The sequence below is a fragment of the Anabrus simplex genome, chromosome 2 (assembly GCF_040414725.1).
Source record: "Anabrus simplex isolate iqAnaSimp1 chromosome 2, ASM4041472v1, whole genome shotgun sequence".
Lineage (NCBI taxonomy): Eukaryota > Metazoa > Arthropoda > Insecta > Orthoptera > Tettigoniidae > Anabrus > Anabrus simplex.
Window position 1 is genome coordinate 1039554991 of NC_090266.1, and position 15761 is coordinate 1039570751.

The 15761-nt window shown below is 38.6% G+C and overlaps 1 protein-coding gene across 1 annotated transcript in view; it reads left to right on the top strand.

Annotated features, from left to right (window-relative positions):
* Nucleotides 1-15761, top strand: part of retm (real-time) — a 615997-nt gene that overhangs the window by 574312 nt on the left and 25924 nt on the right. Inside the window, exons 14-15 of the mRNA XM_067141962.2 lie at nt 3257-3386; nt 12780-12922. Of these exons, the coding sequence (XP_066998063.2) occupies nt 3257-3386; nt 12780-12922 (273 nt within the window). The remainder of the gene's footprint in view (nt 1-3256; nt 3387-12779; nt 12923-15761) is intronic.

Below are 15761 nucleotides of genomic sequence, written 5' to 3' on the forward strand. Positions count from 1 at the left end.
AAAATTTTAAAATACCATTCTCTGTACCTGCTCCTAAGAACTGAACATCCTTTAGTTAAGCCTCATGCCCCTTTTCCTTTGACTTTTCCTGGTACAATATATATAAAATAACATGTCCTGACTGACTGATTCACCATTGCAGAGCCAAAACTACTGGACATAAAGAAATGAAATTTTGAGGATACATTTATATTACCATGTAGCTGCTCACTAAGGGAAGATTTTTGGATATTCCGTCATTAAGGGGGTGAAAAAGGGGTGAAATTTTTAAAATGAGTGTATCTATATCTCTAAAACTGAATAGTTTAAAGACGTGAAAATTGGTATTTAGAATCTCCTTTAAAAATGAGGAAACGCATATATTTTTTGTTTTTGGAAAATCATATTAAGGGGGCTGAAAAAAGGTAAAAAAAGGGGGATGAATACGTTTTATGAGGATACTTATATCTCAAAAAAAAAAAAAAAAGATGTTACAGTCATGAAAATTGGTATTTGGAATCACCTTTAAAAATAAAGATACATAAATTTTTTGTTTTTGGAAAATCTACTTAAGAGTGAGTAAACAGGAGTGACAAAGGGGATGAATTTTTAAAATGAGTGTATCTACTATATATCTCAAATGTAACTTGTTACAGACGTGAAAATTTATATTTGGAATCTCCTGTAAAAGTAAAGAAACACTTTCAGCTGACAGTGCACACTCAAAAATGCAAAACTTTGAATAATAAATTTCAGTTTAAAACCATAGTGAAGCACGGGTATCATGCTAGTCTACCTGTAAAAAGAAAAGTATATTACTCCTATAATAGCAGCCCTGTAGTGTCTTCCTACAAGGATGTAGAAGTAAATGGGAGTGAAATACCAGCACTCTGTTACCTATATAATAAAGTCAGAAGTATGAGGTGAGGAAGTATATGCGGCGAGGAACGCATGGTTGTTAGTTAGCAGTGGCGATCTGACGGAGCGAAGCCTAGCACAGCTATACATCCCGTACCCGCACCTATCAGACATACAGCAGCAAACCGCGCGATGTGTGGCGAGGGGAGAGGCGCTGCCTTGCCCTCAGAAATATGTGCAACGTTTTTTCTCATTGCTTTCAAGTTTTGTAAATGGTACAGTATGTCTGATGCTTACATTATAATGTACTTTAGATTTCCCATCATTCTCATTTGAAGTTTGGGCTTGACTGATAGCCTTGGTAGCCCTCAGAGTACACAATTGGTTTAAGTACAGAAGCAATAAGATGACAAATTTTAAAGAAACTTGTTCCATTTTACATATAAGCAGATTTGTATTTGATAGAGCAACTCTTGTTATTCTGTTCAATGCTAAGAGATCCTTTATAGAGGTTGTAAAAAATGTAAAACAAACCTGTGATGTAACAACCTTGTCCTGTCAAAACAGATGGCCTGGAGATACTGGAGTGCCACATGGCCAGTGTGAGGACATCCTCAGCCATATTGCTTGGCATCCATGGGCAGTTCCACTGCCTTTTGAATCAGACAGCTCCTCAGTTGGTCTCATGAGCTAAGTAAACCCCATTCCAGTCCTCAGTCCAGAATTAAAATCCCTAGACTGGCTGGGAATCGAACTTGGGGCCTCTGAGTAACAGACAGGCATGCTACTCCTACACAATAGAGTATATGGCATTCTGAAATATCGTCTTGAAGTTTATTGATGAAGACTTCAATTTGTATTTGCTTTCATTATGACATAAATGCCAAAAGAAAAGTAAAACTAGAAATATTCTTGGCTCACAGAGGCTTTAATTACTTTATTTTCTCATAATGGCCCTTTGATAAATTACAAAGGACTTTTGAGGTATTATTTAACTTCATGTTGAGAAAAATTCCTGAAGAATTGGTCATTCTCCCTCTGTGGAATCAACCCCCTAATCTTTTTTGACTGAGATAGATATCTATCAGAGAAAGAAGGACATTTCACAAAATTTTTGTACAGCTAATCAGTTTGTTTTAGTTACTGTAGAGTATATTATTTCATTTGTTTTAAACATATTAAAAATGTTAGAAGAAGTAATAAACTTAGTAGTAAAGTTGATTTGTGACCATTATCAAAAATAGTTATGCCCGTATCATGATCAGCTAATTAGATATTCTGTGAAGGCTAATTAGACATTAATTAATAACTCTGTCATTAATGTTCAGACACAGCATAGACACTTTCAACACTGTTGTCATCATCAGTATCCTTTTAACTTTCATCCCTTGGGATAAAAGATTCACTTAATTGGAGTAAAATAAAATCTATAGGTCTATAAAAACCTAGGAACAATGATAAACATGTGATGGCTGAGTGTGAGAAGAGGAGCCAATATAAGGAGAAACATGAAAACATAAAAGAACAAGGACAAACTCCACATTTTCATCTTCACATATATAGGGTTTGTTACATCAGTTCTTTCTTGGCCACTGCCAAGCTTGTTTTTGCTTCCAAGCTGCATCAGTGCAAGGGGTATCCATATTCATTGAGAGGTATTTTCGTGATAAATCTTCAGTCTTGATGTGTGAAGTGTTGGGTAAAGAGAAAACTGGATAAACACAGGTATGGATGAGAGACAAAATGAAGACTGTACTGGTGTAAGAAGACTACGAATAAAAGACAAATGCACAAGGAGAAAAAAAAAAACCCACCAGGTTAATATAAGTAATGGAAAGAGAACAAACAAATGCTGAATATAACCAAAATAGGGCTTCCGATATTTTGGTCATGCTAGCCCAGGAGGGCAATATAGCAAGTGGAGATGCAATTCTCCCCTAGTACGTCGGCACTGCATTGTGCTTATCACATGTATGGCTTACAGTGGTGTCGCTAACGGCGTGCTAGCTGGCCAGTGTCTTGGAGAAGGTGCGGTATCCAACTGATGAGCCCATGCTGCACTCTGGGCGAAACACTGGTAACTTTTGACGATTGAGTTTCCTGAATTTTAAATGCTGTATATACGTGATTTTAACTCATATTAAGTTTCTGGCAAGTTAATACTGTTTCTTGAGAGCGTCTGTTGATGTTTAGTGTGGATAGAATTCAGCTTAGGGGCCGATGACCTAGATTAGGCCCCGTTAAACAACATGCATCATCATCATCATCATCATCATCATCATCAATAGTTCAGCTGAAGTAGTTCTTATAGTGCTAGAGTGAATATTTCAAGAAATTATTTTGTCAGTTAATAACTTGCTTGTCAGTTTGTATGTTATGGTTTGTTGCTGGTATCTTATATTGATATATTTTGTTATAGGTGCATGAAGTGCTTGTGTCAAACGATGACCCTGGTAGTGTTATTACATGGGACTTTGACGTGATGCGACAGGATGTGATGTTCACTGTGTTCAGGACACGAGTACCAGTTCCTCCACAGAATACCTCAGGTATTACTTCATGTATTATTAAATTCTGTGTTACTTAAAAGAGACAGCAAAGGTCTCCTTCGAGCTGCCATGAAATGAATCAGTCCATATTGTTCAGTATATCCCTTTCACATGAATCATTTAATGTATTCTGAGTGATTTTTAAAATTATTAAAATTGTTAATTTAGAAAGTCTTATATTTTACAAAACAATTGTATTTAGTGGTAAATGTAAAATCCATAACTATAGTTGATGGCTCTCATTTTACAAGGAAACTTCGGATCATTCTGCTGGCCAGCTTTCAGCTCTTTCAACTGCAGCATGGGAAGCCATGTGACAGGTGACAAAACGAGGAAACTAGATTACAATGGAACCTAGCTCACACTTTCCCACAGGGAGCATATTTTGTTACTGCTGGCAAATCAAGACATTTAGCAACTACAGAATAAAAATAATATAAAATAACTCCATGAATTTAAATACTATTATTAAAAATACTGTACTTGTATACAGGTTTATTATTCACCATTTATTTCAGTAGTGTTGAAAATTACCTCCTTCTGCATTGACCCCAGTTAGAGTATGGTTCCAGTGTATCGGATCCTCACCAGGATTACTTGATTCAATGACTAGAAAGAATCCAAAGAAAAAGCAGCTTGAATTGTTCTGGGTGATTTCCACAAAAAAGAAGTAGTGTTATGAAAATGTTGCAATATTTGAACTGGGGAGACTTGGGAGAAAAGGGATGAATTGCTTGACTAAGCAGTATTTTAGATTGATAGATGGAAATAGCCTTTATTTTCTGTTGCAAAGTTATGGCTCCTGGCCCTTTCTTACACTTAACCACACACATATTATCACTTCATACCTCTGTTTAAATGTGATGCAGGGCACTTCCTGTACAATATACGAGTTCTCAGTAATTTGCAATCACATATTTTGAGAATTTACATATCCAGAAAGATAGAACCATACCAGTCAGACATAAACATTTGCTGTAGATCCAAATTTCCATAGCAAATACCATTTACAGAACCTTATTCTTGAGTCAAAGTCTATGTGGTGAAGTTCCTGAACAAATCTTATATTGTAGAATCAAAATTTCAGTAGTTAGTTGCTTTGTGGGCTGATTCCATGGATATGTTCGTTTCCTGAGCCAGACGATTAAGTGATTTTCTGGGACTTGCTTCTAACTGTGCCCAAAACTCTCCAAGTTTATCTTCAGTTAAAACATGTCTTTTCTGCTTCCCCTGTACATCACAAACTGAACTTGTTGTATGCTACTTTTTCATCAACTTCAGAACGCAGGATTTTGTAGGAATGCTGGAGTCAGGACATTTATGAGCAAATCTCTGAACACATTTTCAATAATTACCTTTCTTTTTTAATGTAACATTCCACCAAATACATTTTTTTTCCTAGTAGCTTTACGTCACACCAACACAGATAGGTTTTATGGCGACGACGGGATAGGAAAAGGCTAGGAGTTGGAAGGAAACGGCCGTGGACTTAATTAAGGTACAGCCCCAGCATCTGCCTGATGTGAAAATGGGAAACTACAAGCTGCTGGAAGTGGGGTTCAAACCCACTATCTCCCAGATGCAAGCTCACAGCTGTGCGCCCTTAACCGGATGGCCAACTCGCCCGGTACCGAATACATTTGTCGTTCAACTGAATACTTCATTTTCCAATTGATTACTTAATGTGCAAGCAGTATACACAATAGTACACAAACAACAGTTGCACACATGTTCCGGTATAATTCTCAGAAGCAACTAACTGCCAGAGTTTGTCACCTGTCACACGGCTTCCCATGCTGCAATTGAGAGAGTCAGAAAAAGGTCAGCGGCAGAATGATACGAAGTTTCCACATAAAATGAAAGTAAGCACTCTGCAAGCAGCTCATTACGTATAATTATATGGTATGCTGTGTTAGGGCTAATCAAATCATGATTCTTCTCTCTAATATCATGTTGCTTAAGTTCTTCAGCCCAAAACCAAATGAAGTGAAACGGAAATTGTTTTCCTTTCTTTCTTAATAAACAGGGTAGTCCAGGGCTATTTCAGTCAGCTCAGATTCAAAATTCAATTTCTTTTACAAATTCAAACTTTATTAAACAATTATTGGTTGACACATTACATTAATATCCACACTTCATGATAGACAAGAAATGTTGCTTTTTATTATTATGTACATGCATATAAAAATTAAAAACTAATCAGGTGCAAAATATGGATTGTTTTAAAACATTTGGGGTAATTTTCTGATCATATTAGGGGCAATGATGATTAGTAATACAATTGTGATTTTCACATGTAATTGTTTTATGGCAGCATAGCCTATTCACATCTCGTGGAACCACAACCTGAACTCATGGGATTGTATCCACTGTATTTTTGAGGCACGTTCTTCTGAGTAACACTTCATACCACAGAGCCATGGCTTTTGCCTTAGAATATCCTTCCAGTTTACTGAAATTCCGAGGGTGTGCAATCATAACCTCTATTAGCCACTTTAATCTGTCGTTCAAATATTTTTGTCTGTTTCTGAGAACATGCTGGGATGCCTATCAGACCTTCTTACCTCAGACCGTAGAGCCCTACTTGTTCCTCGTATTCTTAGATTTGTATGAGCAATAATTTTCATATTGAGGCCCACATTGATGGATATGATTTTGTTTACAAAAATAAAAGTCAAAACCGAAATCAGTACATTCATTTGAGGTAATTAGCATTAACTCATTCAAAAGTTTTTTGGACTAGTTTCGATCAAACCCCCTGTGGATGGGGGACGCAGACGAAGAATACACCCGTGGTATCTCTGCCTGTCATAAGATGCGACCAAGGGATGATGATATTAGAACCATGAAACTACTTGTGCTTAGTACCATTACGTGAGGAACACCGTGGGTTGACGTTGCTTGCGATTAGTACCACCATGTGAGGAACACTATGGATCTAAGTTACCAATGAGTATTGCGTTTATGTGAGGAACACCATGGTTCTGCGGTTAGTAGGGTCTACGATCGTGTGTATTCCACCGAAGCGGGGGAGTGGGCATTCGGCTGCACGAACTAATGTCCATGTGCCGTAATGCTGTGCTGGAATGTGTCGGTTCCCCTGGGTTCAGAATAGATCTGCGCTACCTATGAGTAGATCCACCTTACGAGAAATACCCTAGGTGTACGTTACCTGTGATTAGTACCACTATGTAAGAAAAACCACGGGTTTGGCTGGCATCCATGGTAAGTACTACTATGTACGAAAACCATGGGTGTGCATTACCTGAGAGCAGTTCCATTATGTGACGAATACCATGGGTTCGTATTACCTGTGATTGTTACCATAATGTGTCATACACTGTGGGTCTACATTGCCTATGATTAGTAGCACTATGTGGGCAGCACGAAAAGTATACATTTCCTGTGATTAGTTCCACTTAGTGAGGGACACGACGGGAATACCGGCGCCCATGATTAGTCCCACTATGTGCGGAGCACCATGGGTCTGCATTGCTTGTGAGTAGTACCCGTATGTGTGAAACACCATGGGTTTGTGTTACCTGTGAGTGATGCCATTGTATGCGACATACGATAAGTCTACATTCCCTGTGATTAGTATCACCATTAGAGAAACACCATGAGTCTACGTTACCTGTGATTAGTACCACTATAGGAGGAACACCGTCGTTCTACCTCCCAGTGATTAGTATCATTATGAGGGCCTGGCGACCTGGATTTTGGACCCCTTTAAATAATAATGCATCATCCCAGTAATTCAGGCTTTGTGAATTGGATCCACTGATTGTTTTTGTTTCACTATCATCTTTTCATCATCATTCGTTTTAGATTCTAGTCAGTTAATGAAGTTTGAATTTTCGTTTTGTTCACCTCTTACCATTAGGGGCCGATGACCTATCTGTTAGGCCCCTATAAACAACAATAATCATCATCATCATCATCATCATCATCATCATTATCATCAGTTTCGATCAATGTAATGATCTTCAGCAAATCAAACAGGATAAAAAACACAACCAAGAATGAAACATAGCTATCTAAAAACATAATGGTGAAATATCTATTTAAAGAAGTCAAATAGGACTGTGAAAATCCTATTATAGAAGAACTCAATGAGCAGGAAAATATGTACAAACAGTGTGTTGATGATTCTAAAAGATTATGTATGTAGTCCATAATATTATATGTTAGCCTAAAATCTTGATGACAGAGCTCGATAGCTGCAGTTGCTTAAGTGCGGCCAGTATCCGGTATTCGGAAGATAGTAGGTTCGAACCCCACTGTCGGCAGCCCTGAAAATGGTTTTTCGTGGTTTCCCATTTTCACACCAGGTAAATGCTGGGACTGTACCTTAATTAAGGCCACGGCTGCTTCCTTCCCACTCCTAGCCCTTCCCTGTCCCATCATCGCCATAAGACCTATCTGTGTCGGTGCGACGTAAAGTAACTAGCAAAAAAAAAAAAAAAAAAAATCTTGATGTCTAATTATAATGAAGTGGTCCGACTTGTTGGCTGAACGGTCAGCGTACTGGCCTTCGGTTCAGAGGGTCTCGGGTTCGATTCCCGGCCGGGTCGGGGATTTTAACCTTAATTGATTAATTCCAATGGCACGGGGGCTGGGTGTATGTGTTGTCTTCATCATCATTTCATCCTCATCATGACGCGCAGGTCGCCTACAGGAGTCAAATAGAAAGACCTGCACCTGGCGAGCCGAATCCGTTCTGGGATATCCCGGCACTAAAAGCCATACGACATTTCATTCATAATAAAGTGACAACCACACTTTAACTTAAAATAGTCCACTGAACATCTAGACTGTTGTTTTCTGATTGAACATATAAAAGTATAAAATGTGTCCAGGCATGTAAGATTTATGTGTCTGGTTGACACTAGTTGATTGTACAAGGCTTCCGTATATAGCTGTAGTCTTCTATTTTTATCCATGGTTGTAATGACATCCAGATTAATGCTGAACGAGGAAAATTTAAGCATAAAGGGACATTCTAGTTATTGAGTGGAAACATAAAGCCAAATCGATCAACCCACTGAAGTATCTAAAAAGAGACAAAATGGCTGTGTCTTAGAAAAGCTGATAGAAAAGATGGATTCAGAAAAAAGGAAAAATGAGTGTAACTGGCTTACCCCTTGATGTACCAGTGGGAGTGCAACAGTTAACAGTTGGTAGTATTGTGAGAGGTTGGTGGAGGTTTTGGCTCAAGGCGACGGTAGGAAGTGGTAGGGGTAGGAGGAGGGGGAAGCGAGGGGAGAGAGGAGTGGGGAAATTTGTATGAGTGATTACTAATGTGATGCTTGTTGAATTTCTTAATATAATATTTGGCGACTATGGGGATTATAGACTCAAAAAGAATGTTACTATTTCTGGATATTTCATTAATATTAAAGGTAGGATTAGTAAACTGGTCAAGGGATATGAAGCACTCTTCAGTAATGTTAACCCTTTCCACTCTAATTATTTGTACGTCCTGATTTCTCCCAACTCGCATTTATTTCTGTCAGCATTCTTCATATTTTAAAACCTGGTGTTAAGTACAGGTTGTAACAATATATACAGGAAGAAACTAAAACATTAATGAATGTATGGCATTTACATGACACAAAATCATGTTTTCACTTTCTTAACGGTATGTCTTGAGTGTGTGGAAGCGTTGAAAGCAAATGCTTGGATGGAGCCCTGCTTGCTTATCCAACCAGTCTGCACTAAAACAATCCTGCATTTCTGCCTTACTGTTCATCCCAATGTTGATAATTGTACCAATAAATGCCTTCAGCTCTTCTAATGTCACAGCTTTCCAAGAAAACCCGATAGATCTCTTCTGAAGGGAAGTATTTTGCTGTAATTTCATTTCGGCAAATTTGTTTCTCTCATGGACAATAGAGGTTATCAACTGATCAGTAAAAAATAGCTACCAGTACTCTAGTTCTATTTTAAGTCTATTGCCACAATTTATGAATACACTGACTAATCTGTAAGGAAATTTGGGTAATCCTGCATTCTCCGTGATCTCCAAGGTATGTTTGAAGACAGCACTGTATGACTGGGACCGGGACAAGTCAAAATACTATCGCCTCCTCCATGATTTCTTACGACGCTGATATCAATATCGTCATTTGAATCACTAATAGATATATCACTTTCATCGCCAGATTCAAATTTTTCATCACTTTCATGGTCACTATAAAAAAAATCAGCCAAAATAAACGCAGGAATCTCAGCTTCGGTCAGACTGTGTGCCGCCATGTTGCTTCACGCGACTGCTTTCCATTGTCAAGGAAGCGGAGCAATTTTGCCAAGCAAAGAGAAACTAAAACACACCTATTTGGTTTCTTTCGGTTTCCGGAAGGGACCAGCACTCACGAAACGAAGTACAAAAGCCCTGGCATTCCAGGTAACTTAGCAACGAGCGGTGAAACATTGTGTCAACTCAGGGTCGACACACGAGCTATAAAGCTGAGTGACGGCTGTCGACTTCAGGTCGACACACGAGCGGAAAGGGTTAAGGATGGGGGCCTTTCAGATTGTAGCTAATTATGTTTCAATCTGTTGAATATTGGTGAAATGATGATTAAAATCTATGACGTGTTGACCCATAGTGGAAAACTTACGTTTTATTGCATTGGTGTGTTCGAGATAGCATACATTAAAATTGTCCTGGTCTGACCAACATAGGTTTAATGTGCTTACTGTCCAAATGTTTTCATCTAAGCTATCTTTATACAGCTGAAGATGACCACTAAATGGTCGAAACATGTTCTGTGTGTGCTAATGTATTTTTAATTTTTCCTAAGGCAAAAAAATAAAGTTCGATTAGGTAGTTTTTAAATTAAATTAACTTCCTGTAATTGACACTTACCGATTTCATGGACTCTTTTTTGATAGAAAAGTATAGTGGGAGCCACACGTGCGGCTGTTAAAAGTGAAATGCACTAAGAAACTGAATGTTTTGAAGTTTCCTAGGGGCACTACTTGGAGGACATGGGCTCCTACAGTTTTATAGGGGACATATTTTATCCAAGTTAGACTACGGCAGTGCAGCATATGGATCACCAAGGCAAAGCATCCTTGCGAAACTGAATAGCATCCCCCACAGTGGAGTTTGGTTGGCAATGGGAGCTTTTCGTACAAGCCGTATTGCTAGCCTGCTCGCTGAATCTGGTGTGCTGCCTTTATACCTGTGGTGCCAGCAAATGCTTTTGTCCTATGATACAAATTTGTGACATATGCCACTTCACCCAAGCTATCCCTGCGTATTCCACAATGGAAGCAGTCAGCTGTATGCTGCTTATCCTTGAGCAACACAGCCGGTTGGAATACATTTGGATAGCAGTCACAGATTGTTTGATGTACCTTCAGTTCCTTGCCTTGTCAGGCGACTAAGTAGGGTACCTCTGTGGATAATACGACGACCTGGAATAATTCTAGATTTGCACACTGGCCTAAAAGAGAACACAGAGCCTTCCATTTATCGGAGATTCTTCTTGTCCATTGTTGGCCGGTATCCCGATTCGGTTGTTGTTTACACGGATGGCTTGAGGGCAGCAGTGGGAGTAGGTTGTGCATTCATTGTCAACAGTAACAGGTTTCTTTTTCTACAGGAAACCTGCAGTGTGTACTGTACACAGTAGAGCTCTATGCTACCTGTGAAGCTCTGTGGTATGCGCTGTTCAATGAGTACCGGTACTTTCTGCTGTGTACCAACTCCTTGAGCTCTCTACAATCTATTAATATACCGTATGTTTCCCTCGACACCCTCTGGTGCAGCGGATACAGAACCTGCTGGCCGAGTGTTGGGATGCCGGCACCAGAATCACGTTCATGTGGCTCCCAAGCCACATGGGTGTAGAGGGAAACAAATTAGCTGATAAGGCTGCCAAGGAGGCTGTCTCATTGCCCCAGTTGCCTTACAAAGTGATATTTGTTCTCACCTGAGACATTTGGTTATGTCCCATTGGGAGATGGAATGGCAGGTCACCCCTCTCCCAAATAAGCTGAGAGTGATAAAAGTTACCACAAAGGTATGGAAGACTTCCCTTCGGGCTTCTCTGTGGGAAGCAGTGGTATTATGTTGTCGTCTTCGGATCTGTCATGTCATAGCAACACACTCCTACTTAGTGAAGGGCGAGCCCCTCCTCCGCGTTGTGTACTTGTGGTGGTCATCTTACCGTGGTACATATCCTTATGGAGTGCATGGACCTGGCCGATCTGTGCTATAGTCTAAAACTTCCGAGTACCATCTCCCTCATCCTATGAGATGACGAGCAGTCAGCAGCCCTCGTTATCCGTTTTATGAGGGATAGTGGCGTGTTTTTATTGAGTATAAAGGTATATTTTCTTGTCAAGTACGCTTCTATTCCATTGACTCTATTTTAGTTTGTGTTTGTGTATTTCAATGTGTTATTTTAATTTCTAACTTGAATGATATATATCACTGTATTTCAAGGCAGTGCCTTATTCCATTGTAATCTATATTTTCTATCATTTTATCAGAAAATAAGGCATTGCGAATTAGATCCACTGATTATTTTAATTTCATATTCCCGGGCGAGTTGGCCGTGCGTGTAGAGGCGCGCGGCTGTGAGGTTGCATCCGGGAGATAGTAGGCTCAAATCCCACTATCAGCAGCCCTGAAGATGGTTTTCCGTGGTTTCCCATTTTCACACCAGGCAAATGCTGGGGCTGTACCTTAATTAAGGCCACGGCCGCTTCCTTCCAACTCCTAGGCCTTTCCTATCCCATCGTCGCCATAAGACCTATCTGTGTCGGTGCGACGTGAAGCCCCCTAGCAAAAAAAAAGATAATTTCATATTCATTTTTCATCATTTGTTTTAAATTCTAGTCAGCGGATACATTTTAAAATTTGAATTATATTGTCATTTCATTCCATCTAGTACCATTAGGGGCTGATGACCTAGATGTTAGGCCCCTATAAACAATCATCATTATCATCATCATCATCATCAACATCATCATCATCATTACCACAATAAACTCTAAAATATTTATGATTTCTTCTATTACAAGAATGCCTAAATTACTGTGCTGTCTTAAATTGTTGTTGACAATAGCTCTTGTCTCTTTTATTCTTAGACATCTCTACCACAGCACATCATAAAAAATAAACTGTTACGACAAACATCCTCTTGCCCCGTTTTTAAAAAGTATATTGAACAGTTTATTTAAGCTTCTAACAAACAGAGATTAGTCTGCTTCTTCCTAATTGGGAGTGGGAATTCTTGAGTTCATTAGATATGCACTGCTCAGTCAATTACTCATGGTGGTATGGAATGTAGACCTTAATTTTCATAAGAAAATGGTCTTTCTTATTTTTATCTACTTACTGTTCCTGTAGTATATTTCTTGTAATTTCCTCACCAGGTCCTCTGCAGACCATCCAGCAGATGAACCCCTTGGCTACCGACCCTGAACATCGCTCTGCCATTGAAAAGTGTTGGAAGGAAGGGACTGACTATTTTCGTGTTGAATCCCCTCTTATTTGTCATGATGGTGAGAGTATCCAGGTACTGTATATTTTTATGTGCTTTATATCTCATCTCTATTAAAAATGTAATGTAACTTCTCACAACTAAAAATTCAGTAGTATCTACTTGAGGAAAATTATTCTTAAGAAGCATTTACTATTGAAGTTTTGAACTAATACGGTATAGTGTGTGTTTGGGAGATAAGTACAAATAACTTACGGAAGGTAGGGAGTAATCTCCACAGCTTGTAAAATATATATTTTTTTAAATTTAGCAAATGGTTTGTCCGAGGTAGGAGCTTGAAGTAAAGTGTGATGTTTCTGAGGTACGTAGTAATTTTGTTTGCCCCTTGGCCTGTAGCACCCATTGTACTGTGCTTCACAATCACCGAGCTCGATAGCTGCAGTCGCTTAAGTGCGGTCAGTATCCAGTATTTGGGAGATAGTAGGTTCGAATCCCACTGTCGGCAGCCCTGAAAATGGTTTTCCGTGGTTTCCCATTTTCACACCAGGCAAATGCTGGGGCTGTACCTTAAGGCCACGGACGCTTCCTTCCCACTTCTAGCCCTTTCCTCTCCCATCGTCGCCATAAGACCTATCTGTGTCGGTGCGACGTAAAGCAATTAGCAAAAAATATGCTTCACAATAATAATTAAACTTATATCGTAATGGTCCACCTTTTCAATACTATAATACGTAATCTTTACATTACATTTTTAATCTAGGAACTAGTTTCGGCCTTGGCTGGCCATCATCAGCTGTAATCTAAGAATGTGCCAGCTGTTTAAACATATCTTCGTGTGTCGTCCTTGATTCAACCATTGACAACTTTGAATAGAGGAACTTTTTCAGCGTTTTCATGATATTATAACAGGAAGCATTATTGAAGCATTTTAACATGACACAATGCATCTAAGGATTTTAGATCTCACTGAGAGCCTTATTTTAATTTCATCTTATATTTTACGTTTTGTGCACGTAGTTCACTCCAGATGCTTTTAATACCTATTAACGTCATTTGTGTATGTTTGTACATTTGTTTTAGTTATTAGATGTGTTTATACAGTTTTGTATTTTGGCCGATGACGGCCAGCCAAGGCTGAAACTAGTTCCTAGATTAAAAGTATAAAGTAAACATTATGTATTACAGTATTAAAAAAGGTGGACCATTACGACATAAGTTTAGTTATTATTGTGATTACAATTCAATACAGACCAAAAACATGAAGTTTATATCCTATGAGTACTATGCTTCAGGCAGTATGCATTCATAATGTGTATGATTTATAAATGTTAGATTCTCAATCTTTCAAAACTACTGAAGACAGACTGCAGAACCTAACAGTTATAAATTAACTGAGTCCAAACTAAAAAAAAAAAAAAAAAAACTGTGTAAGAGGCAGTTATAAGTTCATCACTCCACTGCAGATTCTGCATGCATAATGTGTAAAAAAAAATTGTAAGTACGTCACTGCACTGCAGCTTCAGGTAGCTTGCATGTGTAAGTTGTATGAAAATGTTCTACGTACAAGATGTGAACGTTTTCACATTAGAAAATATTGTAATTTATGTCAGCAAAGCCCTAAGTTGTTCATTATTAACCCCTTCCCAGCGTCAACCTATTGTAAGCATCAAGGTAATTATTCACAAGTTGCGTGAACCGCTTATAAGCGTCATCCAAGTTTGTGTGTTTATTACAGATTGCATCAGCCGCTTATAAGCGTCAGAAGTTTCTATTGGCCTTATTTCACAACAAAGTACTGTATTTTATTTTCATGGAATATCGTATTCCATGTAGAATTCGTGCGGCCGTGCACACGTTTTCCGTATGGTCAGCAGTCGAAGCATTATGGGATCCGCGCCAAAACCCCTGAGTGTAAACAACGTAATTTAGCAAACTGTGATACCGATAAAAGTCAAGATGAAAGTGAGAATAATTCTTCCGAACTGAGTGATGAATTCCACAATGACAGACACGAATGTGAAGAAATTGAAAACATTCAGACTGACAGGGTTATATTTGGTGGGCCATGCAACAGATTCAGTTATACCAGCAATAGTGGGATTCATGCTAACTTTGGGGATAATCCCGAACCATTGAAGATATTTGAATATTTTCTTAGTGATGAAAAATAATCTGAAGTAAAAGAAAAATACATAACTCATGGAAAATTAATGCTCAGTTAGGGGGTTAAATACTACTTCAGCTACAAACCTCATATTTTAAACTTTTTATTTTTTATTCTTGATATAGGACCTTATTTTTATGTTATATTATTTACTGACCTACCAATAACCAGCACAGAAATACAATTTGTACTTATCTCCAAAATGTCCTGTATACTGATTGGTCCACCAGTCCTGTGAAGTTACTCAATCCAGCTAACATTGTTAGTCTTTGAGCTTGATATTGCTCTGCCTGCTACCTATATATGTCAGCAAAGTAAAACAATCTAACTTTGCATGGGAAATACAACTACCAGTATATCCAGTCTTTGCACAAATATGAAAGTATTTTCCTGCTAACATTCTTTTTATTGTTTGCTGTTATAATACATGTACCAGTAATACGATCGAGTTAATAGGTTGTACAAAGTGATATGTTGTGGCAGAATGCTAAATTAACTCTGTAAAACGTGAGTCAGAGATATGGCATGTCGAGATGTATTTAGGCAGTAGGGGCATGCGTTAGTGTTCTTCTCGTGATCAAGGAGTGTGTTGTCCTTAACCATGAATTGGTAAGGCACTGGTTGTATTTGAGAGCTCAATATGATCCACAGTTTGAATCCTGCATTATGCAGATATTTTTGAAGGTAATCATAATTTCATTGTACTTATGTTTGGCAGACAGTGATGGGAAGAGTACAAGGAAAAAGTAA